Source organism: Protomyctophum parallelum, assembly GCF_964188405.1.
Source record: "Protomyctophum parallelum genome assembly, chromosome: 17".
NCBI lineage: Eukaryota > Metazoa > Chordata > Actinopteri > Myctophiformes > Myctophidae > Protomyctophum > Protomyctophum parallelum.
In genome coordinates, this window is record NC_139719.1 from 5,429,974 (window position 1) to 5,457,740 (window position 27,767).

The following is a 27,767-nucleotide window of genomic DNA, read 5'->3' on the forward strand; positions in this document are numbered from 1 at the left end:
TGTCTTTGTTTATTTGAGGACAATCTTGGCATATCCAATTTGGTATATCCAAAAATCTCAGTGTTTCTATTGTACATGGCATAGTAGATTTGTCTATCGATACACATTTTTTTATCATATATGTAAAAGACACCCCTCTCCCTCTCCACAAGTGCAGCAAAGCATTATTGTCATTGTAGTAATCCAACAGTGCCCATGACATCACAGACACTTTGAAATACTAAAAATATCTAAAAACACAAATTTCCCACATAACCCCCCCAGGAAAGATATGGTTGCAAACGGGCTGAATTGGACCTTTAAACATGCATTTGTGAAATGTCTATTTGACCATGAGAGAATGACTTCATACAATGACTATTGCTGTGTGCAGTGGGTGCGGTTAATTTAGGATTAGGAATGTGACAAATAGCTCAAGTTGCTTTTGTCACCTATCAGATGTTGTCACAGGGATGCCAAGTATTTTCCAGTCTAAATGATTTAAATGCAAATTTTCCCAATCCTATATACATGTTCAACTTACTAAGGTCCGTAATTTCTTCTTTTTCAAATAAAGGGTTGACAGCTACACATCCTTTGTGTGTTCATTACAGGAAGCTCACCACAACACATGTGCTTCACCTCCTTTAAATATGGACATCTTCTACTGTGAACAATACAGTGACAAAAAACGCTTCATTTTACATCCTGCATGCCAAACTATTACTGTAACTACATGTAGATCTACCGTATAATAAGAAATGCTTCATATTCTAATTCTAACTGTCTGTAAGGAGGGTGATACATCCCTTAGTCATATTGAGAGTAAAACTATGACAGAATAATAGTAGTTGTGGACATGTTATCTGACAATTGGTATGAATGAAACATGTGAAACATGTCTTTCAAATTGACCATTCACTCTTGATGGATAATTGAGTAAGTTGTGTGTAGATGTGTGTCTTTACATGTACGGTAAGCATGATGCTACTGTACAATACCAGTTCATTAGTATTTCTAGTATAGGGGAGGATGGGGGAAGATGAACCGTCGGGTAAGTTGAACCACCCCCTGTATCTTTAAAACTACACACGAGTTGTCATGTGACCTCAAAATCAGGACACACCCACCATTTCAACCTGACTGTGAAGATGAGAGACACATGGACAAAGTGGAAAGTACATTTATACACAAAAAAGTGTTTTTTGCTGGTCAAAGTAAAAAAATTAACTTTTCTGGAATAATCATTTTTATATTAAAGCAAAAGCACCCAGGTCTAAACTTATATATCATGCATGTTGGTGATATACCAATGTATAAAACCCATGTGAATCATTTAGCTAAACATTAGCCTGGAGCATTAAGCTAGCCATGTTTTGTCAAAAAGTGGCCATGGGGCAAGTTGAACCAATTCCTTGGGGTAAATTGAGCCAATTTTCTTAATGTGAATCACCATTCATATTTTTGTATTAAGTATTAGCTACTCAAATTATACTGAATGACCTTTAATTTGGATGTTTGCAAATGTTTGCAAATTTGCTATATTGTATTAACAATAATTGCAAATATTATAAGGTTCTGAATAACAAACTTTATTTAATTGTCTTTATATTGTTTAAATAATAAATAAACAGATAAATAAGACTATTTGCAAAAGGGAAAACTGTTATTAAATTATGTTCAATACGTGAATACATTATCTGTTCAAGTTTAAGCTCTTTACATTAAAATATCATGTGGTTCAATTTTGGATCAACTTACCCCTTACCTGGGGCAAATTGAGCCACTTTTTTTTTTGTTTTTGAAAAGGTCATATTTTCATGGCCCTTTGTCATAGCTGCTTACTCATCATTTCAATTGATAGAGGACATCCTGAAATATGTGTAGGTCCATATAGTGGCATTTTTCTTTTTCCTATTTTCTCTCTGGCTTTTTCGGGTTTTCGGGCCTGACATTAGGGTAATTGTTAGGGTCGGGCCGAGCCTCGGGCTCAAATTGATTGATTGAATACTGTATTGGCAGTCATGTAAACATGTAGTACATGTAGATCACCGGGGAAAAAAAGTTATTGTGGTCTTGTTTCCATTCAGGTCCAGACAGTACAAGGAAGGACCTAGAGCTGAGGGCTGGACGAAGCTGGACCTCAAGGACTGAACGGCAACAAGTAATTCACTGTTTGGACATTATTATTCTCTCTTTGGGATATTTTATGTTGTCTTTGCAAACTGCCTCATGTTGGCCTATATATATATATATATATATATATATATATACCTGTCTGAGTTCATTATCTGTGGGGAAAGTCAAACCTCATTTCATAATGAGGTTATGAAATAGTCATAGTTTAGTCATCTGAAATGTTTTAGTGTTAGTCTAGTTTTAGTCGACTAAATATAAGATGCTGGTCGACTAAATCTACAGGTATTTTGGTGGGCCTTGATGCCGTCGTAATGGCTGATTTTACACTGGGTTGCATGGTCAAAATAGCTGATCTACAAGCTCACAACGCACCGCAGTGCGACACGTTGTGAGCTTGTAGATATATTACTGCTAATTTGTGTAACCCTGGATTCAGCCTGCTGGTTCTGCAATGCCTCACACTAGCCCGCTCGGTACCTCTCTTGATGACATTACAATATGTTGTTTCTGTGCAAAACATTGATTGACGTTTTTATTTCACAGTATGCCGAATGGGTACATTTCAAACGAAAGCTCAGTCAATACAAAAACAAACTTTGTGGACAATCCATGATAAAGCATTACACTTATTTACAACAGGGCCTACCATGTTCAATGCATCAGAATATTTTGAGACTTACAAATATACACTTCTATGTAAAAAGAAAAGAAAAGAAAAAACTGGAAATCATATAAAGAAATTAGCAAAGGAAACAATATGTATACAGTATATGGGGAGAAAGGGGAGGGCAGAGTGCTCTTTGAGAGCGGTTTTGAAGGAGTCAAGGGATTCATGTGTCTTTTGGTCGGGAACCCCTTTTGGTGTTTTAAACATTATGTTATAATTTAGATATTGAAAAATAGCAGATATACAAGCTCATAGCGCGCCACCGAGTGGCGCGCTACGAGCTTGTAGGTCTGCTATTTTTTTAAAAATTGTGAAAATATTTATTTCAGAAAACTGGCATAGGACGGAATTTAATGTATTAATGAATTTAATCCCTTGTTTGAGCCGAATCTGGGTTGCACGTGGTCTGTTGAACTCCCTCTGGTGTTGTGAGTGTGTACTTCGTTGACCCACTTGAACCCCAGCATTAGAGCTCCCTCTGGTGTTGTGAGTGTGTACTTCGTTGACCCACTTGAACCCCAGCATTAGAGCTCCCTCTGGTGTTGTGAGTGTGTACTTTGTTGACCCACTTGAACCCCAGCATTAGAGCAATATGTGTCCTGTATGACCACCGCTAGGCCAGCAGTTATCCCCTTTATGACGCTTTTGAAGGAAAGTTACACTTTTTGATGTTATCTGAAACTTGTATATCCTAGTATCTATCTACCTATAGATACTGGCATCTGTGCCTAGAGAGACTGGTTGTACTGTACTATAGAGACTTATATCCGCGTTTGTCCAAAACAGTTACTTTTCATGAAATTATAACCTGTGTCGCGATGGACCCAACATAGTTAATACACGACCAATGGGCTGTGTCCATGTTGTCATGACAACACTATGAATATCAATACACAGGAGCAACGACAGACTGTTAAGAATCAATTTATTGAACAATTCTGACTTTCATACAATAACATCAAATGAATATTCAATGGAAGCAAAATAATGAGATGAGTGAGGAAACGATGATCTAATGAATCAACGAATAAACTGATTTTGGTTCATTTAGTGAATCCAGAGTGATTGACAAAGTCCATGATGAGAGTCAGTGACATGAAGTCTAGTCAACAACGTGTTCATTAGGAGAGCAGAGAAAGTGAACACATCAACCCTACAGACATGACATCACACAGACATGTTGTGACTCGTGAGCTTGTAGAGATCGGCTATTTTAGGCACACAGCTGAGTATAAATTAACTATACCAATGCCTTCACAGCTCTTCAAACAACATTTTTGTTGACAAAATCAACTGTAGACTGTAGAGTCCACTACAATCTATAGTCGGAAACTAAGACTAGACTAAAACATTTCAGATGATTAAAATATGACAACAATTTGCTGTCAAAATTAGCACTGCTCGCATATTTTCACAGAAGAGGTTCTTGGTGGACCAATCACAGAACCCAACAAAGTATGTTGTACAAGTGGTTAAAAAGGTTTATATACAAGATAAGATTGATACGATATGAGAATTGCATGATCAAATATATTTTCATCTATTATGAAAAATCAAATATACACAACATTTTGTATCTACATGAGAGACACACAAGTATGACACTGATATTTACATCATCATCATCATCACCATCAGTGTTGATGGACGTTATTTATGATACGGTATATTTATAAATGTATATATAAGTGAGTAACACCCACCACAGTCACAATACTAGAGGGAGCGTGGACAACTATCTGGTATAATATTTTTTATCCCACGATTTTGTAACCATGTCGACCTGATGTCACTTTCACATAGAGACTCTATCTCTGCTCACACAGACATACTGAGGAGGGGAAGCAGGACCAGAACGTGAACCCAGCATACAGAGGTTCAGTGAACGTGGTCTGAAAGGTGTACAGGTGTGTCAGAGAGTCAGAGCACACTGCGTAGAAGGACAGAGTCCCAGCGGGACAGTCCACATACACTGCTACTCTGTTGGGGCCTCTAGAGGCTCTGACAGGGAGGACAGTCCTCTTACTGTTGTGTGTGACATGGTAACTTGCGCTTCTTGAACAGTCCAGTCTCCAGGACGTTTCATTCCATCCAAGCCCATGGTCACCACCACGTCCTTTCCTTTGTCTCTGTTCTCTGTACGTCACTCCCGTATGAACCCCAGCTCCACTCCACTCTACCTCCCAGGAATGGCATCCACTCAGACTCTGTGTACACAGAACCTGTGTCAGGTTATCAAACCTGTCGGGGTGATCAGGAGGATGCTGATCCTTCTTCTCATTTGTGACCTTCCTGTCGTCCTCAGACAGAGAGAGGGATCTGTGTGCTGTGTTTGTGTCCAGTGTGAGACGATGGAAATCTGATGAGAAAACAATACATCAAACATCAGCCTAAATGCATCATTCATTGACTGATTTATCGATAAATTATCACGAGTCGACTTGCAGCAGCGCGAGTCGAAAGTTGTGTTTTGTTTTGTTTTTTACGCTCGCTCCGCGCTCACTTCAAAATCCGCCCCGCTCCTCGCTCCGCTCGCGCTCCGCTCACATGCTCTGTTGTAGGCTACCCATCGTCATGTGTCCAAATCCAAAAGAACAGATATGTAAACTGTCGACACGCCATGAGCGGTGCATTGGTGATTTGTATGTCTATTCTCATGGACAGTCCATGAAGCGTATGGGCTTGAGAGCAGGCCCAGCGCCAGGATGAAATGACTGAGGGGGAAATTGAGTTTTTTGAGGGGGCACAAAAGGCAAAGAGGTTGATTTAAGGGTGCAACTACCCCCTGTGCCCCCCCCCCCCCCCCCCCGTGGCGCCGGGGGGGCACAGTTGATGTAAACTGCTAGCCAAGCTTGGCAGTTGATAGGTGCATGTTGTTATGACAGGTCAGAATATTGAAATGCATCTTCCCTGTGTATTTTTGGTTTCTTCCTGAATAGAAAGCTGAAAGCCTTTGAGTCAAAAGGCCCAATCAAGATGACAGTGATATAGTGGCATCACAATATATCATTGCCTCCCGTAACCCCTCCCCATTTATCACACAGCTGTGGGAGCGGCTTCAGTTCAGGTGGATCACCACCCACCAGGCATACTTAATGAACTGGTCGGTGTGGCCACATAAAAACATAATTTTAACACTTTCTGTACACTTAAAAAAAATCGTTCTCCAAGTATAATCACATTACCTGAAGATTTAGGGGGTGGGGGATCACGGCATTCTATCTTTAATGTGTGATATTGACCCAACAGACAGATACTCACATTTTCTAACAAGTGTAGAATTAAGCCTATCTTCTCCTCCATGTTTCACACTGTAGGAAGTAGAACAACAAGCATCAATAGGTGAGTTTCCATCAAGCCTTTTCGAAAATAGGAAGCAAATTTCCATTAATTCGATAAAAGAAAACTGATTATTTTCCCTGTTTTCATCCACTATTTAGCTCATGAAATAGGTGGCAATATTTTGCCAGTCAAGCGAGACGCATTTTTGATTGCAATGGGAATGCACTTCCCATTGCAATCAGAACTGCAGATTCACTCCCTACCTCCCGCTGTAGTCTGAAAACCCACCTCTTCAGACTCCATCTTATTATTGACGACCTTGCAGGCATGTGCAAAGGCTCAACTTATGTAACTTAAATAGCATTTTATGTAGACATAGCACTCTATAGTCATAGTGTATATACATTTTTCATTATATTGCTATTCCACTGTTAGGTTGTTAGGTTAGCTTACGTATGAGTCTTGATGACTATTTTCACGTATTTGATGTATGACCATGTTTTTGTTCTTGCTTACTGTAAATCGCTCTGGATTAAATGCCTAAATTGTAAATTGTACCCACTTGCAGTTCTCCAGGACTGAATCATTCACCATGTTGAGGCTCACGTCCAACACTAGATTAGAGTTTACAGCTGAGGCCAGAGCTTCACAGCATCTCTCTGACAAGCAGCAGTCAGCCAGTCTGAATGATGAATGAAACGATGAAAACATGAATGAATGAATGGATTTAACCTGTTTACAGCCACCTATTATAGGCTCTTGTCCCACTTAGTGTGCCTTCACACTTGGATGCTTTAGTTTGATTAAAAGTTAACAAATCCTGATCCCCAAAATAATCATATTTTAACTGGGGACCCCCCAAAATAATCATATTTGAACTGGGCACCCCCCAAAATAATCATATTTTAACTGGGGACCCCCCACCCTGACAAGAACTTGTTGTAGGCATTGCATTTATGTGAAAATAACAATATTATCAAACACCTCACAGTGAGCTTGCATCGGCTATTTAGTGTGGTTGCCCGAATGGGCAACCAGACTCTTGTAACTGTGACACTTTATTATTATTTTCTCACTGGAGTAGTCTTTATTTTGACGCTTTATACCTCCCACACTGTACGCTGTACGCACTTGAGCCATATGTCAAATTGACCGGAAAAATCGGGAATCGTGTGCTTGTATTTTGTTAAGAGAAATGTTGTATAGTTTAATTGATATGAATTTATTAGTGAATTAAATTTCCCCATTGACATGAATGGGAAAAGGCAAAAATTCACATAAAAGTATTTGTTCCTCGGAGACTGTAATCACTATAGTTACAAAACTTTTAGGGATATTTCAACATTATCACTAAAATTATTTAACCCTAAAATTTTATCGGTCGGCCTCATGGTGGCGCTATAACAGCCCACTTTACCTTTTGGCTTATAACTCTTGAACCGTAGGTCGTAAAATCAAAATTATTTTTTCCCTGGATTCCTTGGGTCATGACGCATCTCCCCATATAGGCCACGCCCATTTCCGCCATGATAGATTTTCCGCCATTTTGAATTTTGTCCAAAACACACTTTTTGCATTTCCTCCTACAGATTTTGTCCAAATCTCACAGAAATCGGCACACGTGATCTCTGGACCCATCCAATTAAAACTGAGCCGCAGAATTTTGAAAGTGCGTATCGTTCGGCCGCAATCGTCTTCCGAAGTTAGTAGGAGGGGCCTATATCACAAAAAATGCCATAAATCACGAACGGAATGTCCAATCCATCCCAAATTTCAATCACATGTCCGGGGTGGTTCAATCAACCAAGTTCTAATAGCAATTCCATTTTCATCCATAGGGGGCGCCGCAAATGCGAGAAATGTAACCGTTTGTCGCAAAAACATGAATTTCGGGGGTTAAATCCCCTCCGAATTACTTACGCATGATCTAAGGCGTGACTTGAAATTGTAATTGGCTGGCAATACTAGTGGGAGGGGCATATGTAAGCCCACTGCGGCAACCACACTCTGCAATTTTTTTAAATTGCGAATTTTCTAGTGTTATTTGTTAGTGTAGTCTTTATTAGTAGTCTTTATTTTGACGCTTTATACCTCCCACACTGTACGCTGTACGCACTTGAGCCATATGTCAAATTGACCGGAAAAATCGGGAATCGTGTGCTTGTATTTTGTTAAGAGAAATGTTGTATAGTTTAATTGATATGAATTTATTAGTTCATTAAATTTCCCCATTGACATGAATGGGAAAAGGCAAAAATTCACATTCAAGTATTTGTTCCTCGGAGACTGTAATCACTATAGTTACAAAACTTTTAGGGATAATTCAACATTATCCCTAAAATTATTTAACACTAAAATTTTATCGGTCGGCCTCATGGTGGCGCTATAACAGCCCACTTTACCTTTTGGCTTATAACTCTTGAACCGTAGGTCGTAAAATCAAAAAAATGTTTTCCCTGGATTCCTTGGGTCATGACGCATCTCCCCATATAGGCCACGCCCATTTCCGCCATGATAGATTTTCCGCCATTTTGAATTTTGTCCAAAACACACTTTTTGCTTTTCCTCCTACAGATTTTGTCCAAATCTCACAGAAATCGGCACACGTGATCTCTGGACCCATCCAATTAAAACTGAGCCGCAGAATTTTGAAAGTGCGTATCGTTCGGCCGTAATCGTCTTCCGAATTAGTAGGAGGGGCCTATATCACAAAAAATGCCATAAATCACGAACGGAATGTCCAATCCATCCCAAATTTCAATCACATGTCCGGGGTGGTTCAATCAACCAAGTTCTAAAAGCAATTCCATTTTCATCCATAGGGGGCACCGCAGAAGCGAGAAATGTAACCGTTTGTCGCAAAAACATGAATTTCGGGGGTTAAATCCCCTCCGAATGACTTACGCATGATCTAAGGCGTGACTTGAAATTGTAATTGGCTGGCAATACTAGTGGGAGGGGCATATGTAAGCCACTGCGGCAACCACACTCTGCAATTTTTTAAAATTGCGAATTTTCTAGTGTTATTTGTTAGTGTGGTCTTTATTAGTAGTCTTTATTTTGACGCTTTATACCTCCCACACTGTACGCTGTACGCACTTGAGCCATATGTCAAATTGACCGGAAAAATCGGGAATCGTGTGCTTGTATTTTGTTAAGAGAAATGTTGTATAGTTTAATTGATATGAATTTATTAGTGAATAAAATGTCCCCATTGACATGAATGGGAAAAGGCAAAAATTCACATTCAAGTATTTGTTCCTCGGAGACTGTAATCACTACAGTTACAAAACTTTTAGGGATAATTCAACATTATCCCTAAAATTATTTAACACTAAAATTTTATCGGTCGGCCTCATGGTGGCGCTATAACAGCCCACTTTACCTTTTGGCTTATAACTCTTGAACCGTAGGTCGTAAAATCAAAATTATTTTTTCCCTGGATTCCTTGTGTCATGACGCATCTCCCCATATAGGCCACGCCCATTTCCGCCATGATAGATTTTCCGCCATTTAGAATTTTGTCCAAAACACACTTTTTGCTTTTCCACCTACAGATTTCGTCCAAATCTCACAGAAATCGGCACACGTGATCTCTGGACCCATCCAATTAAAACTGAGCCGCAGAATTTTGAAAGTGCGTATCGTTCGGCCGTAATCGTCTTCCGAAGTTAGTAGGAGGGGCCTATATCACAAAAAATGCCATAAATCACGAACGGAATGTCCAATCCATCCCAAATTTCAATCACATGTCCGGGGTGGTTCAATCAACCAAGTTCTAAAAGCAATTCCATTTTCATCCATAGGGGGCGCCGCAAATGCGAGAAATGTAACCGTTTGTCGCAAAAACATGAATTTCGGGGGTTAAATCCCCTCCGAATTACTTACGCATGATCTAAGGCGTGAATTGAAATTGTAATTGGCTGGCAATACTAGTGGGAGGGGCATATGTAAGCCACTGCGGCAACCACACTCTGCAATTTTTTTAAATTGCGAATTTTCTAGTTTCACAATGTTTGCCTCTTTCTTCCGTAATATTATTTATTATTATAATATATCGCACGGAATTAGGCGATCTACAAGCTCCTCAATGCGTCAAGAGGAACTACTCAGGCACACATGGCTTGAGTTACCATAATATCAAACATGTTGTTTTTGGCAGCAAATTTAGATTTGTGTTTAATAGTCTCTTCAATAGTTTTCATTTAGTTTTAGTCACCTGGAATGTTTTTGTGTTAGTTTTAGTCGACTAAAATGTATTTTGGTGGGCCTTGATGCCGTCGTAATGACTGTTTTTACACTTGTGTGTAAGTGTAGGATAAGCCAAAGCCACCCCCAATTCTTTGGTTGTTTATTTAATTATAATTCATATTCTACTCAAGTTCATAATGCAGTCAAATAGTTAAAACGATAAAGGTTCATGCATAAGTGTATTTAATTTTGTCATTGTTCTATGTAATGTTAGTCTCAAATACAAATAGTCACTGTGTTTCTGCCCTGACAAGAACAAAACAGAGCGATAGCTCCTCTAAGCCAAAAGGGGGCAATATACTCCAGTGAGTCAGCATGTTTCTGCCAGTCAGACAATGAGGAAACCAATTCATGGTGATTGTGATAAGCTGGACAACATGTGTCTCACTCATTTTTGTGTGTGTTTAACTGTCTTGTTGCAGTTCCCTGATGTCCAGTAAAATGGTCATAAAATCAAACCACACTGATATGATATTATTATTATTATTATATTAACAAAAATTGGTGGTGGCTTTGGCTTATCCTACACAACCAAGTGTAAAATGACTTATACTGGATCTCTTGTCCACTAGTCCAACATTTTAGTCTAGTTTTTTTTTGTCTACGAAATTGTCAGTATATTGTCTATAAGTTTTAGTCATCATAGCTTTAGTTTTCCTCATTGAAAAAAGGTAGTTGACGAACATTCTTCGTCTTAGTTTTAGTCGACGAAATCAACACTGATATCAAGCTTATTAATACATTCTCACCACAGCATTCTTCTTATAAATATGCACATAATATAGTATAATAAAATGTAAATGTATCTTACTTTAGAACTTCCAGTCTACAGTCTGGGCTCTTCATTGAAGCACAGATCAGCTCCATTAGTCCTGAGTCCTGCAGGTCGTTTTCACTGAGGTCCAGTTCTCTCAAATGGGAAGGATCAGAGCTGAGAGCTGAAGCCACAACTTCAACATCTGTCTTACTGAGTTTACAGCCAACAAGTCTGTAAATAAAATGATACGTAGCTTGCGGAATTAGTTCAGTCAGATATGCACGAGGGGTTTCATGCTGTGGTTGCATACATATACTCAAGGGGTTAATATGCTGCATTACTATGTAGGCGTATTCAGTGTGTGCAACACCCACATGTCATTCGCTGATTCGCAGTCAGCTGACCATTGGGCAGGCTACTTAGGCCCAGGCTACACGTACATGGGTCTTTTGCAAAACGGATGTTTTTGTGTACGCTTGGGCCTTTCAGCCACACACAAACGGTGTTATCGGCCACTCAAACGGAGGTCTTTGGAAACGGATAAATAAGTGAAGATTTTCGAAAATATCCGGATCAGTGGACCTGTGTACTGTAGTAATGTGAAACGAAGCTTTTGAGAAACGATGTCACCGCTCATTAGCGCATATCATTTTCACTATAATTAGGTGAGAAATGCAGCTTGTGCCTGCATGGAAACTACATGGATATCTATGCGATTGTTCATGTTTATATATCACTGTTAACAACTTTAAAACAATCGTATGTTGCATCAACTGCAGCGAGCAAAGGCTCTGCTCTGCTGCATCCAATAGAGTGTATGCGTGTGACATCATCATAAAACCAGGAAGTTATGCAGGAACGCCTACTGAGTGGATAAAAACTACTTTCTGGCCTTGACAGCCCATACATCCAAACAGATTGCATTAAATAACGTTAAACAATGTTAAACTCACTTTGCATGTTGCTTTGCCACTCGATGTGCCATTCACTTTAAGCATGCGCATACCCTCTATAATAAATATATCAGCCTACTAGTCCAGTGCGGACTGGTGATTTCATTTGTATTGGTGCCGAGTACGAAGCTTGAACAATAGGTTAATTGCGGACCGCTACAGATAAACTGACGATATTAACCTACCAATAAGGACCCAGGCCAAATGCCATATTGCGCATAGCCGCATGTGAAACTATATTCTCGTGCTGTATTTTGCTCTCCATTTTATGGTCATGGTCATAGAGGGAGAGAGGGTGCAGAGAGAGAGAGAGGTGTGAATGGAATCGCATCAAATAGCGTGGTTGGTGAGAAGTATACAGTGCGTCGCCGGTCGCTGTGCGCATATAATATAGCACATCTCTCTCTTGTTTAGGTAATAAAGGGCGCACCCTTGACTGCATTCCGTTGTCACTGCGCCTGCATGCCGACAATGTGCGCACGTGAACTTTATTAGCCTACATTTAGTACATTATAACGTGACATTTATTATTATACACCTGGAAAATATAGCCACTCTACAAGCTCACTGGTTCTGGACACGACACATCTATAGGTCTGACTCTGCTATTATTTTATTTGCAGGACTTGCCAAGTCGCCAGAGCAATGGTAAAGTGTCTATAATTTTTTTATTATATGGAGAGAAAAGTCGAGAGTCGGGATTTGGAGATTTACGCACATGCCACATAGTGTGACATGCTGACAGACAATAAAATAAACATGTTCCACTTCCACTCACAATTTAGGTGGCTTTTAAAATGCAGTACTTATTCCTTCATTCCTTCATTAAAAAAGTAAGTGTAAATATACAATCAAATATAATATAGCCTACAATTGAAACCTGCTACTGCAGTGATTTGAAATGCGTTTCTGGGTTTGTGTGTGGACTCTTGATATCTTTGTCGTATGGTCAGGGATTTTTTTCAAAAACGGAGGACGAAAATATCAGTTTTGCAAAAGATCCATATTCGTGTAGCCTAGGCCTTAAACTCACTAGACAGCATGCTCTTCCTGCCTATTCATGCAGGAAATCTATTCGTGGGTTGTCTGACTGAAATGCAGATTAAATAAGAGATTATACAAACAAATTATTCCCAAGTAATCATTTGAACTAGGACTACTACTGAATTGTAGGCATGTATTTAGTTTGGCTGCACAGATAAATATTAGCCAAACTACAAGCTCATAAAATGCCTCGCAGTGAGTTTGTAGATCGGATATTTTCACAATGTTTGTGTGACGTACCCAAATGTGTAGTCACATTTTTGTTTTATTATATATGTGTTTTTGTATTTTGAACAGCCTTATTGTGCCTTGGGAATGAGCAGGGAGTCTGTTGTAGGAATGGACCTATTCCACATTCCGCCACCAGGTGGCAAAGGCATTCTTGTGAGACAGGTTAGATACGTGGTCAGGTGACGTCTTTCTCTTTCTTCAGATGACAAGGAAGAGAGAAACGAACGAACACTGAAACTGACTCTGTCTCCCGTTTTTCCCTGTTTATCCAGGTAAATATAGTATTAGGACATAAAACATGTTTACTATGAGCACTTTGTACTTTAAAACAAAGCTTGTCTTGGTCTTATGCCAGAAATGACGTGATTCTGTAGTAGTTTGTGTGTAGTTGAATCTAGACCTAAGCAGTCAGATTCATGGCAGCCATTACTGTTGCTCACAAACGTGGCATTTTGGTTGTTTTCACTGACAGTATTTGTGTTGCTCCCTTGGTGGTAAAAGCTCCTGTTGTAATGTTAAATTTGTTTCTACTGTGTACATTGAGACATGTTTATTTTCGTTTTATATATATTTAATAATCCTCTCCAGTATGCCTTGAAAAGTATCTTGTAGCCTATTATGTAGCATTGTAGCATGACAGTACAGTGCTAGTGCTGTTAACCTGTTTTAAGAACAGAAGCAATTTAATTTGATGAGAATGTGATTTCATGATACAGATAATTCATGGTTATATAAATAAGTGCATGGAGACATGACAGTTAAAAAATAATTAATTCTAAGCAACATATTGGTAGAAGCCAAACAGTATATTGCAGTATTTTGATACTGAGAAAAGTAAACATATGGGAATATGAATGGAAAATATGTATTGTGATGTTGATGAATATGTATAAGAAAATATGGGTTTATTGATATTGTGTGAAATTGTGAATGGTCATACAGTAATTGAAACTCTTTAAAACAAAGAAAGAAAAGCAAATGGTAATTGAACCTGCATAATTGTTAATAAATGAGATGACAAGGAAGAGAGAAACGAACGAACACTGAAACTGACTCTGTCTCCCGTTTTTCCCTGTTTATCCAGGTTAACTTGGCAGATCAGTTCAAAAATATATATCTGTTTATTCAGCCACACCCCTGGGGCGTGTAACATTTGCCTATTTCTTCCGTAATATTTGCCAATTTGTTTTTTTAAATGTTTTAAAAGTGATTAAATTGTACCTTTAAAATATGCAGATAATCTGTATACACTTATACTGTATGTTGGTTTGTTTACTGTAGAGTGAGAATACACACTTGTTGCACATTAAGCTAAATCATCTGCGGACCCCCTTGGGGGTCCAGACCCTCAGTTTGGGAACCACAGGCTTAGGCTAATTGAACGATAATTGATTGGTACAGTAGGTAGATGCAGGCTATTGATTATGTGTTGATCTGTTGCGTACACTGGTAAAGCTTGATAACTGTGGCGTATAGCTCACAAGTGTTGCCGACGCATTGTGAGCTTGTAGATTGGCTATTTCTGGTGAGCTGTATGGTGTTGTGTATATATATGTATATATATATATATATATATATATATATATATGTAAGTAGCCTTAAAAGGGATATTACACTTTCAAACATGTTTGGGGTCATTTTAACGTCTAATCACGCACATAATATAGGCTTGGCTTACGATGATATCAAGCTTACATTCTCACCACAGCATTCATATTATATTCACATGCCTAATACAGTGCATATTAAAACTGAGGTGATCAAATTAAACCAGGTAAATGTATCTTACTTTAGAACTTCCAGTCTACAGTCTGGGCTCTTCAGTGAAGCACAGAGCAGCTCCACTAGTCCCGAGTCTTGCAGGTCGTTTTTACTGAGGTCCAGTTCTCTCAAATGGGAAGGATCAGAGCTGAGAGCTGAAGCCACAACTTCAACCTCTGTCTTTCTGAGTTTACAGCCAACAAGTCTGTAAATGCAGATTAAATAAGAGATCATGAAAACAAATTATACCTATAAGTAATAATTTGAACTGAGGACCTCCTACCCTGACACGCACTTGGAATTGTAGGGATTAGCCTACATTTAGTTTGACTCGGCTGAGCAGACACATGTTGTGAAAATATCCAAACTACAAGCTCACAAAGCCTCACAGTGAGCTTGTAGATTGGCTATTTTCACAATGTTTGCCTCTGTCTTCCGTAACATTTGCCAATTTAGTTTAAAAAATGTCTTAAAAGTAATTAAATTGTACCTTTAGAAACGTGCAGATACTCTGTATACACTTGCAGGTATACTGTATGTTGGTGTGTTTAGTGTGAGAAAACACACTTGTTGCACATTAGCTAATCACCTCAGTTTGGGAACCACAGGCCTAGGCTACAGTAGGTAGCTAGTAGCTAGGTATGTAATCCATTCTCTCAGAATAAGATAATAACGCACATCCTCCGGTCTTGGTGCTGAGCCAAACTGCTCAACTGACGGATAACATAGACAAAAGCAGGGGCTCGCAACTCAAATTGTAATGTTCCAGATAACTTTTATTCACGAACACAGCAGGCAGGACATACAACGTTTCAACCAGTAGCCCATAGGCCTTTATACTTGAGAAAGACCTGAGTTTGCGAGCCCCTGCTTTTGTCTATGTAATTAATTCTCACCACAGCATTCATATCATAATTCACTTAAATTCACATAATACAGTACATAATAAAATAGACGTGATAAATGTGGTAAATGTATCTTACTTTAGAACTTCCAGTCTACAGTGTGGGCTCTTCAGTGAAGCACAGATCAGCTCCACTAGTCCTGAGTCCTGCAGGTCGTTTTCACCAAGGTCCAGTTCTCTCAAATGGGAAGGATTAGAGCTGAGAGCTGAAGCCACAACTTCCACGTCTGTCTTTCTGAGCTTACAGCCAACAAGTCTATGAATGCAGATGAAATAAGAGGTCATGGAAGTTAACTAAAATATATCCTATCTAGTTCATCCATACATAAACAGTATTGTGGAATAGACAACACCACTTTTCATAACCTACAGTATTATAACATTTCATAACTTACAATATTGTAACATTTCATGACCTACAATATTATAACATTGTTTAACCTTCAATATGGAGGTTATGTGTGAAGAGACAAGAGACAGAGACCAGCTGGACAGTTGAGTTATAAGAATTATGGAAGAATTATCCAATGAGGTGTGGTACTATTTTTTTCTCAACCCCAGAAATGGGAAAACAGCAGCTCCTAAAATTCTTATATTATTGTTTACCTTATATTTAGGATTTGATGCCCCTTTGCCGTTGAGTAAAGACGCTCAAATGGTGAACTGTGGCAGTTGCAATAACACTATTTAATTCGGAGCTTGGACAAATTAAGTTGTTTATAACGTCAGTTGTCCATGGATATTCAGCCAATCTACGGCATGCAATGGCAATTTTATTCAGCTGCCAGCTACAAAACTTTGGACACAAACAGACAATCTTTAAAATATTGCCAGGGCATTCATGCTACCCATATGATGACACTTAAGACTTTGATGACCAAATTAAATAGCCTTTCCTCTGCCTTATCACACACATGGTCCCTGGGGAATGAAACCTATACAGATTGAGTGACCCTGCATGGCTTTTCCTCTTGCTCAATCTTTGTACCACTTAGCCCCTCCTATGCCCAGCTTTGTGTGCTTGTGTGAATCATAGCGATCACCCCATAGCGATGGTTTGATTGGCTGAGCAAAGTACATATTGAGGATAAAAAGTGAGGACGGAAAAGTGAGGACGCAAATTGTGATTGGCCGGAATGAGATGATGTAGCTGGCTAAGAGCGGCCCTTTACTTCACACGGGTGTGATTTTCTTTCTTTAAAATGTTGCTATATTGTTTATGTCGCATCACAAAGCTTTGGCTGTTGTTTACATTACATCACATGAGGGACTCACTTTACAATTAAACCAGACCTACAAGCTGTCTGTCAAGGTGTTGCTTATAGATATTACATTTTTGACGAGTGATGCCTTTGAACTTGTAGGCCTACTGCAGAGTGTTTTCACCACAGTGAAGTGGGTGTAATGTTGGGTATTTTGGTTGTCTTTTATACCGGTGTTAAAAGGGGCGTGGAACAATGCAGCTGATGAACGCACATTTGATTTGTTGGAATTCATCATACACCTGAGACACACACAAATCAAGGCTTTACACAGCCTTTCATGAATCAGACGTTGCTCTTCATTTTGAAGCAAACCTACACTAAAGAATATAGGGGACATTTGATTTGAAGAGCCTAGTGGATCGCCCATTGAAAATAATACGTTATAATACTGAGAGGAGCTCAAACCACCGGTCGGGTGGGGGTAACCAGCAGGGATTTTAGACTTCATTTAGTTTTTACCCTGGTTTATTGTTATGTTATGTTATTTATTGTTATTATTATGGACTGGTCTTTATCTAGACATATACACACAATAGCACTAGGCACTATTTGAGACACATCCAGTATTATTGAAACTTTTTTGTCAACCTTCATTTGTTAACTGTAATGACAGATTGACTCCAGGATGTTTCTATTCCCTTGACCACTAACCGAGCCTTTCTGCAGTTCCTCACAGCTGGGATCAGTCTCCTTAGTCCGCCCTCGGATGTGTTGTATTTGTCCAGGTCAAACTCTTCCATAACCTCCTCTGATATCTGCAACATGACGGCCAGAACTGAACACTGGGTCTCGGACAGTCTCTCTGCTCTGTTCTCTGACTTCAGGAACTGTTGGATCTCCTGATGTAACGAGTGGTCGTTCATCTCCATCAAGCAGTGGAAGATGTTGATACATCTGTCTGGAGAAGGATCAAGAGTGTACATTCTTTTCAGGTTCCGGATGGCTTTCTGGATCTGCTCTGGACTGTTCTCTGGACTGCTCTCTTTCTGGCCCAGTAGGCGTCCTACCAGGCTCCATGGACTGTTCTTTGTCTGGCCCAGCAGGCCTCCTAACAGACTCTGGTTGGACTCCAGTGAGAGGCCATGAAGGAATCGAACAAGTAGGTCAAGGTGGCCATTTTTACTCTTCAGGGATTTTTCCATGGCAGCTTCCAGGAAGTCGGAGAGGGAGTTGTTACTGTTGTATTGATCTTCCAGGAATGTCTTCAGTACCTCCACGTTCTTCTCTGTGAAACAGTGTAACAGGTAGACTGCAGCCATAAACTCCTGGATGCTCAGATGAACAAAGCTGTAGACCGTTTTCTGAAACAGCACACTCTCTCTTTTGAAGATCTGAGTGCACACTCCTGAGTACAGTGAGGCGTCTTTCACATCAAGGCCACACTCTTCCAGGTCTTCTTGGTAGAACATGATGCTACCTTTCTTCAGGTGTTCAAACGCCAGCATTCCTAGCTGCAGAAGAAAATCCCTGTCAGTCTTCATGAGCTGCTGTTGAGTCCCCTTTCCTTTCTTTTTCATACCATGAGTCTCATCATACTTCTGCTTCTTCATCTTTGTCTGAACCAACAGGAAGTGGCAGCATATCTCAGTCAGGGTCTTGGGCAGCTGTCCTATCGTGGTGTGTGTCCTCAACATGTCCAGCAGAACAGTAGCAATGATCCAACAGAAGAGTGGGATGTAACACATGATGTGGAGGGTCCTTGATGTCTTCAAGTGTGAGAGGACTCTGTCGGCCAGCTTCTCTTCACTGAATCTCTTTCTGAAGTACTTCTCCTTCTGGGGGTCTGTGAACCCTCGCACTTCTGTCACCATGTCAACATATTCAGGAGGGATCTGATTAGCTGCTGCAGGTCTGGTGGTTATCCAGAGGAGGACTGAGGGGAGCAGATTCCCCTTGATGAGGTTTGTCAACAGAGCATCCACCGATGATATCACTGTGACATCAGAAACAATGCCATTGTTTTGGAAGTACAATGGAAACCTGCCTTCATCGAGACCATCAAAGATGAAGCAAACTTTCCAGCCAGCGAGCTGCTCTGCTGTGACCTTCTTTAACGTTGGGTGGAAATCATGGATCAGGTTGAGAAGACTGTACTGCTTATCTCTGACCAAGTTCATCTCCCGGAATGAAAAGGGAACCAGAAGATCTATATCTTGATTCTCCAACCCCCTTGCCCAGTCCAGAGCAAACTTGCGCACAGAGAATGTTTTTCCAATGCCAGCGATGCCCTCGGTCAGAACTCTTTTGCTGGGTGTCTTTCTGCCAGGGAGGATGGTCTTGTAGATCTCACAGCACTTGATTGGTTTGTCATGGAAGGTCTTCTTGTTGGAAGTTCTCTCAAGCTGTATCACCTCGTGTTGGCTATTAACCCCTTCACTCTCTCCTGCTGAGATGTAGAGCTCTGAGTAGGTGCTGGTGACGGAGGTTCCAGACTCTTCCGCTTCATCTAGACTGTTCAAACTGACCATATAATCGTTCAAATAATCCTGCAGACTGACATCTGAAATGATAAGAACATTTACGTATGTTTTAAGCATTCAGGTTAATTTATAACTTTACCTGTTTGCAGTACATGCACTCATTACTAATTAAATGCTCCACAGAAAATATGCAAATCGTTCTGTTAGTGGCCCTCACGACGGCTAAAAGAGTATCTTCCCTAACTGTACAGTTTTCGACAAAGACAAGACTAGGGTCACAGTTAAACCTAACCCAGCTTTTGTCCCTAAGAATTCCAATGCCACAATTGTACCTGAGGTCCTTTCACCCTCCTCCTTTTGCATCAGCACAGGATGAGAAGTTACATTCACTGTGCCCGGTTAGGGCTATACGAGTGTACATGGCCAGGATGGCTTCCTTCAGGGAAGGAAACCAGTTCGTGGCATGGGGAGCCGAGGCCAAAGGGAAGCCTGTGACAAAGGTCAGGCTGTCCCAGTGGATTGTGGAGGCCATTCAGTTGGCCTATTCCAGTAAAGGCGTTTTACCACCTGTGGGTTTGAAGGCACACTCTACCCACAGTGTGCATCCTGGGCACTCTATAAGGGTATTTCAGTACAGGATGTGTGTACAGCGGCAAACTGGTCTTTGCCTTCGACCTTTGCTAGGATTTACTGAAGAGTGCAGGGATCGCTCTTAAATCCCACCCTAGTCCTTACCCAAGGGGTCAGGTTATCTAGGGAAATTAGGCCTGAATAGGTAGGCCTGGAGCATATAAAGCAGCCTAGGTCGACCTTTCACCTTATAGGTATATGATTTCACTTAATTCAAATATATATTTTTTATAATCCTCCCTACTATAGAGTGTTCTGACCATATAAGGAGTTCCTCCTTATATATCACCCAAATAACTGAATACCCCTTTAACTCCACTAGGCCTAGTGGCATATTGATGGTCCCGTAAGGGGAGTGGTCACGCCCTCCGAAACAGGAGGGGAGGGGGGAGATTTGTAGTAGGCCGCGTGATCCTGGGTGTTCATGCAGTGTAAAGTGTGATTCAGGCTGACTGGAGTGTTACGATAGTAGACGGCGCATGGACCTGTGGCATGGACGCCGCCATTACGGAGATTCTAAACACAAAGCGCTCCCCTCCCATCCTGTTTCAGGAGGGGAGGGGAGGGGAGAGTCAAGCTGAAGTTGATCACGTGATCCTGGGTGATGCAGTGTGATTCAAGGGTGAATGGAGTATTACGATGGTGGCCACACAAGTGATCGAAAGTAATCAATAAAGAAATCACCTAAATCACCTAAATCTACATTGTCCGCAAACAACCGTCGGGGATTCATTCACATAAATCTACGCTTATCGCATTCTATGTGTTAATGTTTTATCAAATCTCGTCTTCTCGTGTTTGGCAAATGAGGGTTTAATAGCTAAACACAAGATATCTCGCGATTGGCATAGAATTGGTTAAGCGTATCATTTATTGGCATACTGTACATTTTCTATGAGTGCACATTCTTACTTTGTCCACTTGTGGTTTGACTGGGTGTCTTCAGCCCAGGTTCCTGCTCAGTCACATCACGCCTCTCTCTGTGGACACGAATACATATTTAGATCCACATTAAAGCGACTTGCTTCCTCTGCAGATCCCAAAATCCATGATTGATTGATTAATACGTTTAAATTTTGGGTTGGATATGTGGCTCATGTAATACTATATAACAATTAACCCGATTATGATGTCAGTTAAACGGTTGTTAACTATTTTGTTATTCCCATCCCTGGTTGTTATAATGTATATTGTACAGGAGGATTCGCATACTGTGTGTGAATCCTTGATTATCCTTTAGTGTGAGCTGTTCAAAGATCCAATCTTAGGCCTCCCGATTTGTTCAGCCATTCAATGCCGTCACGACAATTTTCAAACATTTTGATATGTTATTATGTTGGTTGATATGTATCTGGATTGCTGCTCTCAGTTGTGCTTTATACTATAGTGTTGTGTATATTATACAGGAGGATTGACATACTGTGTGTTTGGAGGTCCAGGGTCATTACTGAAGCTAGGAGGATTTCCCATAGACCAGTCACCCTTCATAGACACACTTCGAACACTTCTGGAATCATACAAATTCAAGTAGGCTATCAGAGAATAAACAGTCTTGAGTTTTGGCTACTCAACAAAACAGCAATAAGAAAAAAAGCAATACAACTATAAAACATTAATTTTGACTAAAACAGTACGATAACTGCCACATAGATACGGTAGATTGTATTTATCTTTTCATACAGACTTTTCATAAAGACTCCACTCAACACGACATTGTGGTTTGTACCACTTAATTCACCAACTGCACACACGCAGTCATCTATAATCCATACAGTAGATACTATTGGACAGGGAGGACACAACATTATTATTCTCATCTTTGTTTGTAGTATTTTGTACATGTAACCTAGCATGAGCTCACTTTGTTGTGTTGCGGTGCATGTTGTACAGCAGGAGGATTCCTTTAGACCAGTCACTCTTCAGAGACACACAGCTGGGTGTTGGAGACTCTGCTCTGTGGCGAACACTTCTGGAATCACATAGATGTTTGTTGTTATCGTGTGAATTAAATTTGTTCTCACTGTTCGCCACTAATGATTTCAGTCATTTGACGCTTGCGCACCGAAATGAGCAGATCTCCAGTCTCAACAGAGATGTGTTGTGAGCCTGTAGATCAGGTCACAGATTACTATGAAAACCTGCAAAACCTGTCCGTCCGTCCGTCTGTCACCAGTGAGGGGTGGGAGGGGCTAGCCCACACCGGGCCCGCAGCAGTCAGCACATAGAACGTGTGGTTGCTTTGTAACCTATGTTCTCTGAGTGAAGAGACTATCTCTCCACCCAACATATTTCATATGTATGGGGAATGTCCCCACCTCACTTGTGACGTGGATATCTCTTTAAGACACACCAGTTGTACTGGCACGCACGGGTATATAAGGCCCAGGTGTGCGTGATTACACTGGTTTACTTGATCGACACCGCTTCTGAGCGACATCGAGGTGGAGAGATAGTCTCTTCACTCAGAGAACATAGGTTACAAAGTAACCACACGTTCTCTATCGTATCAGAGACTATCTCTCCACCCAACATATTTCATATGTATGGGGAACTCTGTAAGACACCTCGTGAGGAAGCGAAGCAGTCCCAGAACCCCAAAGACAACACCAGTGGGCTTCGACCCAGCACATACTGAATTTGGAATGATTTATCATGTATGTTCAATGTAATGTATTTACAACCCCTGGAACGGCCGGACAGCCAGACGCCATCCGCCGCCAAATGCTCAGGCGCTAGGCGCCACCCAGAGCCCGGCCCTGCAAGACGCTAAGGCCAGAGACCACAGGGGTGAAGGGCCGCCCAAGCCAGCCCACTAGACGCAAGGCTGGCTTGACTGGTGAAGGTGACAATGACACCCACCGCTGAGTAGCATGCGAGACCAACTCCCCGAAGGGAGCGAATGCTGCATGTTCAGCCGGTATAACCGGGTGAATGTACATTAGACGGAGTAGACTATGTCGCCGCTGTGCAGGTCTGTCAGAGACGCACCTTTCCACAGCGTCCCCAGGTGGAGTGTGCCTGCCCTCCAGGCGGCACTGGTACTCCTACCTGTTTGCGTGCTGGATAACCTCTGTGATCCATGCACTCTCACTTGAAGCACTCAAAGAGCTGGTTCGTTACTCTGTGGGCCTTGTGTGGCCCTGGCATACGAATCTAATGCTCCAATAGGGCAGAGTGAGGACCGACTCCGTCTCTGTATGTCTACTGTCTGTATGACGATGGTAGGACAGAGCTCTATCACCTGATTGAGACGTGCCCTTTTGAAAACATTGGGGAGAAAGGCCGGTTTGGGGCAAGACTATACCATCATCCGGCATAGGCCTGCAGAGCTCATTATGGATTGACAGAGCTCACAACTCCCCCATTTCTCCTTGCAGATGTGACACCGACAAGACTGCTGTCTTGAGCATGTCACGCTCACTGACTAAAGGTCGTAGAGCCTCCAGAGCTAACCCCAGATGGGCCTGATTGGGTCCCTAACCTGAGCTCCTCTGGGCCTCAGGGCACCCTTCAGGAAATGATCTTCCTTTCTTTGTAACGAGGTTACTGCAGTCTGCAGGGCCTGCGCTCCCGCTCAAGTCAGCCTGCCGAACACTCGGTCAGCTGACTGTTGAAGCCCTGTTCTCTGAACCGGAATGATCCTTATGTCACATCACGGTTTTACAAGTAAAAAGTGGATGGCCTTCGTTTTTGTGCATAGTTCCCATCGCGTTTATGCTGCGGAGCTAAGCACACACCCAGTGAGAAGGGTGCTGGATGCCACACGGATACCACATAATGGTAGAACCTGATAAATGCTGACAGCGTCGATCAAGAGGCTGTCCCACAGAACTCAGATTGGAGGGCATCTCGCCGTAAGCCCATGCGGCAGCGAGGCCCTGTGTGGAATGTGCACATGTTCCCGTTGGGGCTGGCCTGCCTGCCCACCTATATGCCTGCTGGATTGTTTCACAAGCCAATGAGTGAAGTCCAGTCTTGGAGACTATCTGCCTAAGACAGTTAGGCCCATTTACTCTGCTTCACCACCCTGCTTAGGAGGGTGGGAAGGGTGAAAATCAATAGACTGACTGGCTCACACTCCGATCAGGCCGTAGGGCAAAATGCAGGGATTGATGGCGACAACACCTAAGCATTGCCATGTAGGAAGAGGCAGCACCCCTCACTGACAGGGACATTCTTGTGGCTGACACTGCTAACAGCAAGAATGCTGTCCTGTGAGAAGCCATTGCAGCCCAAGTCTCCACGGGCTTAATTGGCTCATGCCGTAAGGCAGACAGTACCACTCCCCGAGGAGGGACTGCTGGCCTATTGTGTGAGGGATGAACGGTATGAGGACCAACTGGGTGACTATTGTGTCGCCCTTGTGTGGGATAGCGGCCCGCCATGTTGCCAGATCCCTGGCCTAGCCACACGATTACCTCTGGATGAGGAGGGAGCTCAACCGGTCTCCAACACACAGAATTACACCCAGGTGTTTAAACGGCCATGCCGTAATACAACCTTATGGTGGTTCTGCTCACCCCTGACAGTCTCGTCACATTCTGCTGTGTGAACAGCAGTGTGAATTCACTGGAACAACGTGGAACGTGTAAACTGACGCTGTCAACGATACACCCACGTAGTGCATGACTGTAAATGACAGATAATGCACTGGCCGCATGTTCAGAAGAGCCGGAGGCACAAAGTGCACCATGATTGCCCCCAGCCCTAAGGGGCAGAGGCACAACCTGAGGGTGGCCCGACTCACTAGAGCAAGGGACAGAGTCCCTGCTTTGCCCTCTAACACATGCCGAGGAGCGCTGCGGACTGTGAGAGTTGACGCCTGCAAGGCCTCTTGTCGAGGTGCCGGCCTAGGTGCCCAAAGTGCTGCAGGTGCCTGGCCACGTTGTTGTGGCACTGCACCTCTGAGCGAGCACACACCATTCAGTTATCCAATTTAGGATGCAGAGGCCCTCCCGCCAAGGACTGCGTCCAATCGGGGGGCTAGACATATGCCGAATGGCAGGACACGGGACTCATCTAAGACAAGCCGGTCAGTGCGTCAGACCCGGCATCTGAGAATATACATCCCCGGTCGAGCATGGCAAGCCAGTCGCCTTGGAGGATGGCCTGTAAGACCCTCAGCCCTTCCTTGCCAGGAGTGCTTTAAGCAGCACACCACCCCCCCCGAAGACATAGTGGAACCCACCCAGGGGTCCACCTGAATTGTCTTCCAGGACAACCGCTGTCCCGAGAGACAGCGGGTGTGGTCTGGGGCCTTAACTGTCAGGACTGAGGGATGGGCTTAGCCCGCCGAGCACATTTTAGCCGTACCCTGCCGGTTGGCCTGTAACCGGACCCGTAGGTCCCTGGAGCTGCCAAACCTGACTGGGGTTGCACAGCCTGAGGGGCGACCGAGGCAAGCTACTCATGGCCTTGCCGGAGCATTCCTGCACCTCCACAGCCTCCTTAGGATGCTGTAGCAAAGCACTGGCCTTTTGGCCAAACATGGCCGGTGGCTCAATAGGCAGCGTGGGGGAGCTTGTCCTCCTATCGCAGCTTGGCCTGGGGCTGCCACAGACGGCACCTCACCAAAGGGCATCAATAGCATTGCCTGCTGCCACTGCCTGGGGAGCCTGAAAGCCAGTCGCTGCAGCTCCTCAATAAGGTCCGGGCCCTAATGGTCACATAAGTGCCACATATAAGCCGGTGCTGAAGCAGTGACAGAATAACCCTGTGTTGACTAGCTGCGCCTAGATAGCCATAGTGCATTCTCGGGATGAGAAGGAGCTTACTTTGTGGTTTCGAACCGGTAACCGGATTATACCATGCAAGTTTACACCTATAGGTGCGTGAACGGCCTTGCCGTGATACACCGTACAGAGTATTCCGCCCGACAGCCGCGGCACACTCGAGTTGCCAAAATTGGCGAAACTACATCACGGACGCGTGAGCTGACACTGTCAGCAATACACCGTATATACAGTAGTGTGCAAATGGCTGTGATTTCAGGGCTTGCTCCTGGCAGACTCAGCACGTCCTATACACTGTATAGTGCGCTACTACACCTGAACGCGGAAAGCTGACTGCCACGGCAGCCATACGCTCATCCTGTCTATGACAGAACCCACGGTTCGGAGGATGAGCTTGCTCCGTGGCGTCCCCCGTCGCACGGGTTCTACCACGCAGTCTACATCGGAGTGCACTCAAGTGAGCTCTCTCTCACGAGGCGAGGCAAAAACACGGCACTACAGATGCGGAAGTCGCCCCGGCGACAATATGCCTGTATAGTGCGTTTTAATGCTATAGCCTGGCCGGGCTGTTGTTTTGATTGATTGATTTACTAACAGTTTGCAGAATTACAGTACATTTCGAGTACAACTCAATACAAATACTGTTAACAGAGAGTGGACGATACCATAAAGCATTACACTTGTTTACAATAGGGCCCACCATCTTCAATTCATCAAAACATTTAGAGACGTACGAATATACACAACTATATTCACTGCGCACTCGCAGGTCCCCTCCAGCCCACAGAATATGCAGCATGGATGCGTGAATTGACTCCATGCCAATAATACACCCGTATAGTGCGTTGTATTCCACTGCCTTTAAGGATTACCAGGCCACTGGTCCTGTCTGTGTCACTGCACTCAGATCGACAGACAGGCTACACCACAGGAGCGTAAACTGGCGCCCCGCCAGCAATACCCCTGTATAGTGTGTTATATGGCCGTCGGATTCCTTCATTCCTCCTAGCCTCAACTGGCAAGAGGAAGAAAATCATACAGGAGTCAGGATCTTCATGAGCTGCTATCGCATGACCAGGGAACCCACAGGTCACCCACTAGTCATGGACATCCTCTGTGGGCATATGTGCCCCACACAGCCCCAGAGAAACCCCTGCTGTTTCCATTTAATTCAATACATATATACACTATTATTTTAATATGTTATATTAAATAAATACACATTTAACTGTTTAAACATGCTAAAAAAAAAAAAACGGGGAGTATAGTAATGTGCTTGAGAAGTGAGGGCACAAAATTTACCCTTCGGGCAATTTACTCTCTCTTTACGTCTCTCAGTCACATATTGATATTCATGTGTTGTTGTTTTTTTCTTTTTCCTCTTGGCAACATGTTTCATGTGGACCCCAAAAGACTAGCTGACTGCCATGGCCTCAGCTAATGGGGATCTTTCCAAATCAAAAAATAACTAAACAACAGCCAGCAGAATTTCTATAGTCTCTCTCTCTCTCTCTCTCTCTCTCTCTCTGGGGGAGGTTGCACCTGAATTTCCTAGCTGCACTGAGACACAGACACTCTGCTCCAAACATTTTGCATTATATAGTGTATATACGTATGCCAATTTCCACTATTTGGTCCACTAGAACAGGGATTTATGAGAGTCCCCGCTCGATTTTCCAGGCAACAATTTACCCTACGATATATTACCACGATGTCACCCACGGGGTTCCCCCCTGGAGACCAAACTTTGTT

The 27,767-nt window shown here is 42.5% G+C and overlaps 1 protein-coding gene across 1 annotated transcript in view; it reads right to left on the reverse strand.

The window, feature by feature from the left end:
• Positions 1-4,593: 4,593 nt before the first annotated feature.
• LOC310874562 (uncharacterized protein) overlaps positions 4,594-27,767 on the reverse strand; it is a gene marked incomplete at its 3' end in the record, with an annotated part of 32,288 nt that continues 9,114 nt past the window's right edge. The window contains exons 8-16 of the mRNA XM_083787420.1: positions 22,305-22,389; positions 21,704-21,790; positions 20,748-20,826; positions 19,986-20,007; positions 17,885-19,733; positions 16,104-16,224; positions 15,093-15,229; positions 11,149-11,228; positions 4,594-5,144 (exon numbers count right to left, since the gene is read on the reverse strand). Coding sequence (XP_083643546.1) covers positions 4,594-5,144; positions 11,149-11,228; positions 15,093-15,229; positions 16,104-16,224; positions 17,885-19,733; positions 19,986-20,007; positions 20,748-20,826; positions 21,704-21,790; positions 22,305-22,389 — 3,011 coding nt within the window. The remainder of the gene's footprint in view (positions 5,145-11,148; positions 11,229-15,092; positions 15,230-16,103; positions 16,225-17,884; positions 19,734-19,985; positions 20,008-20,747; positions 20,827-21,703; positions 21,791-22,304; positions 22,390-27,767) is intronic.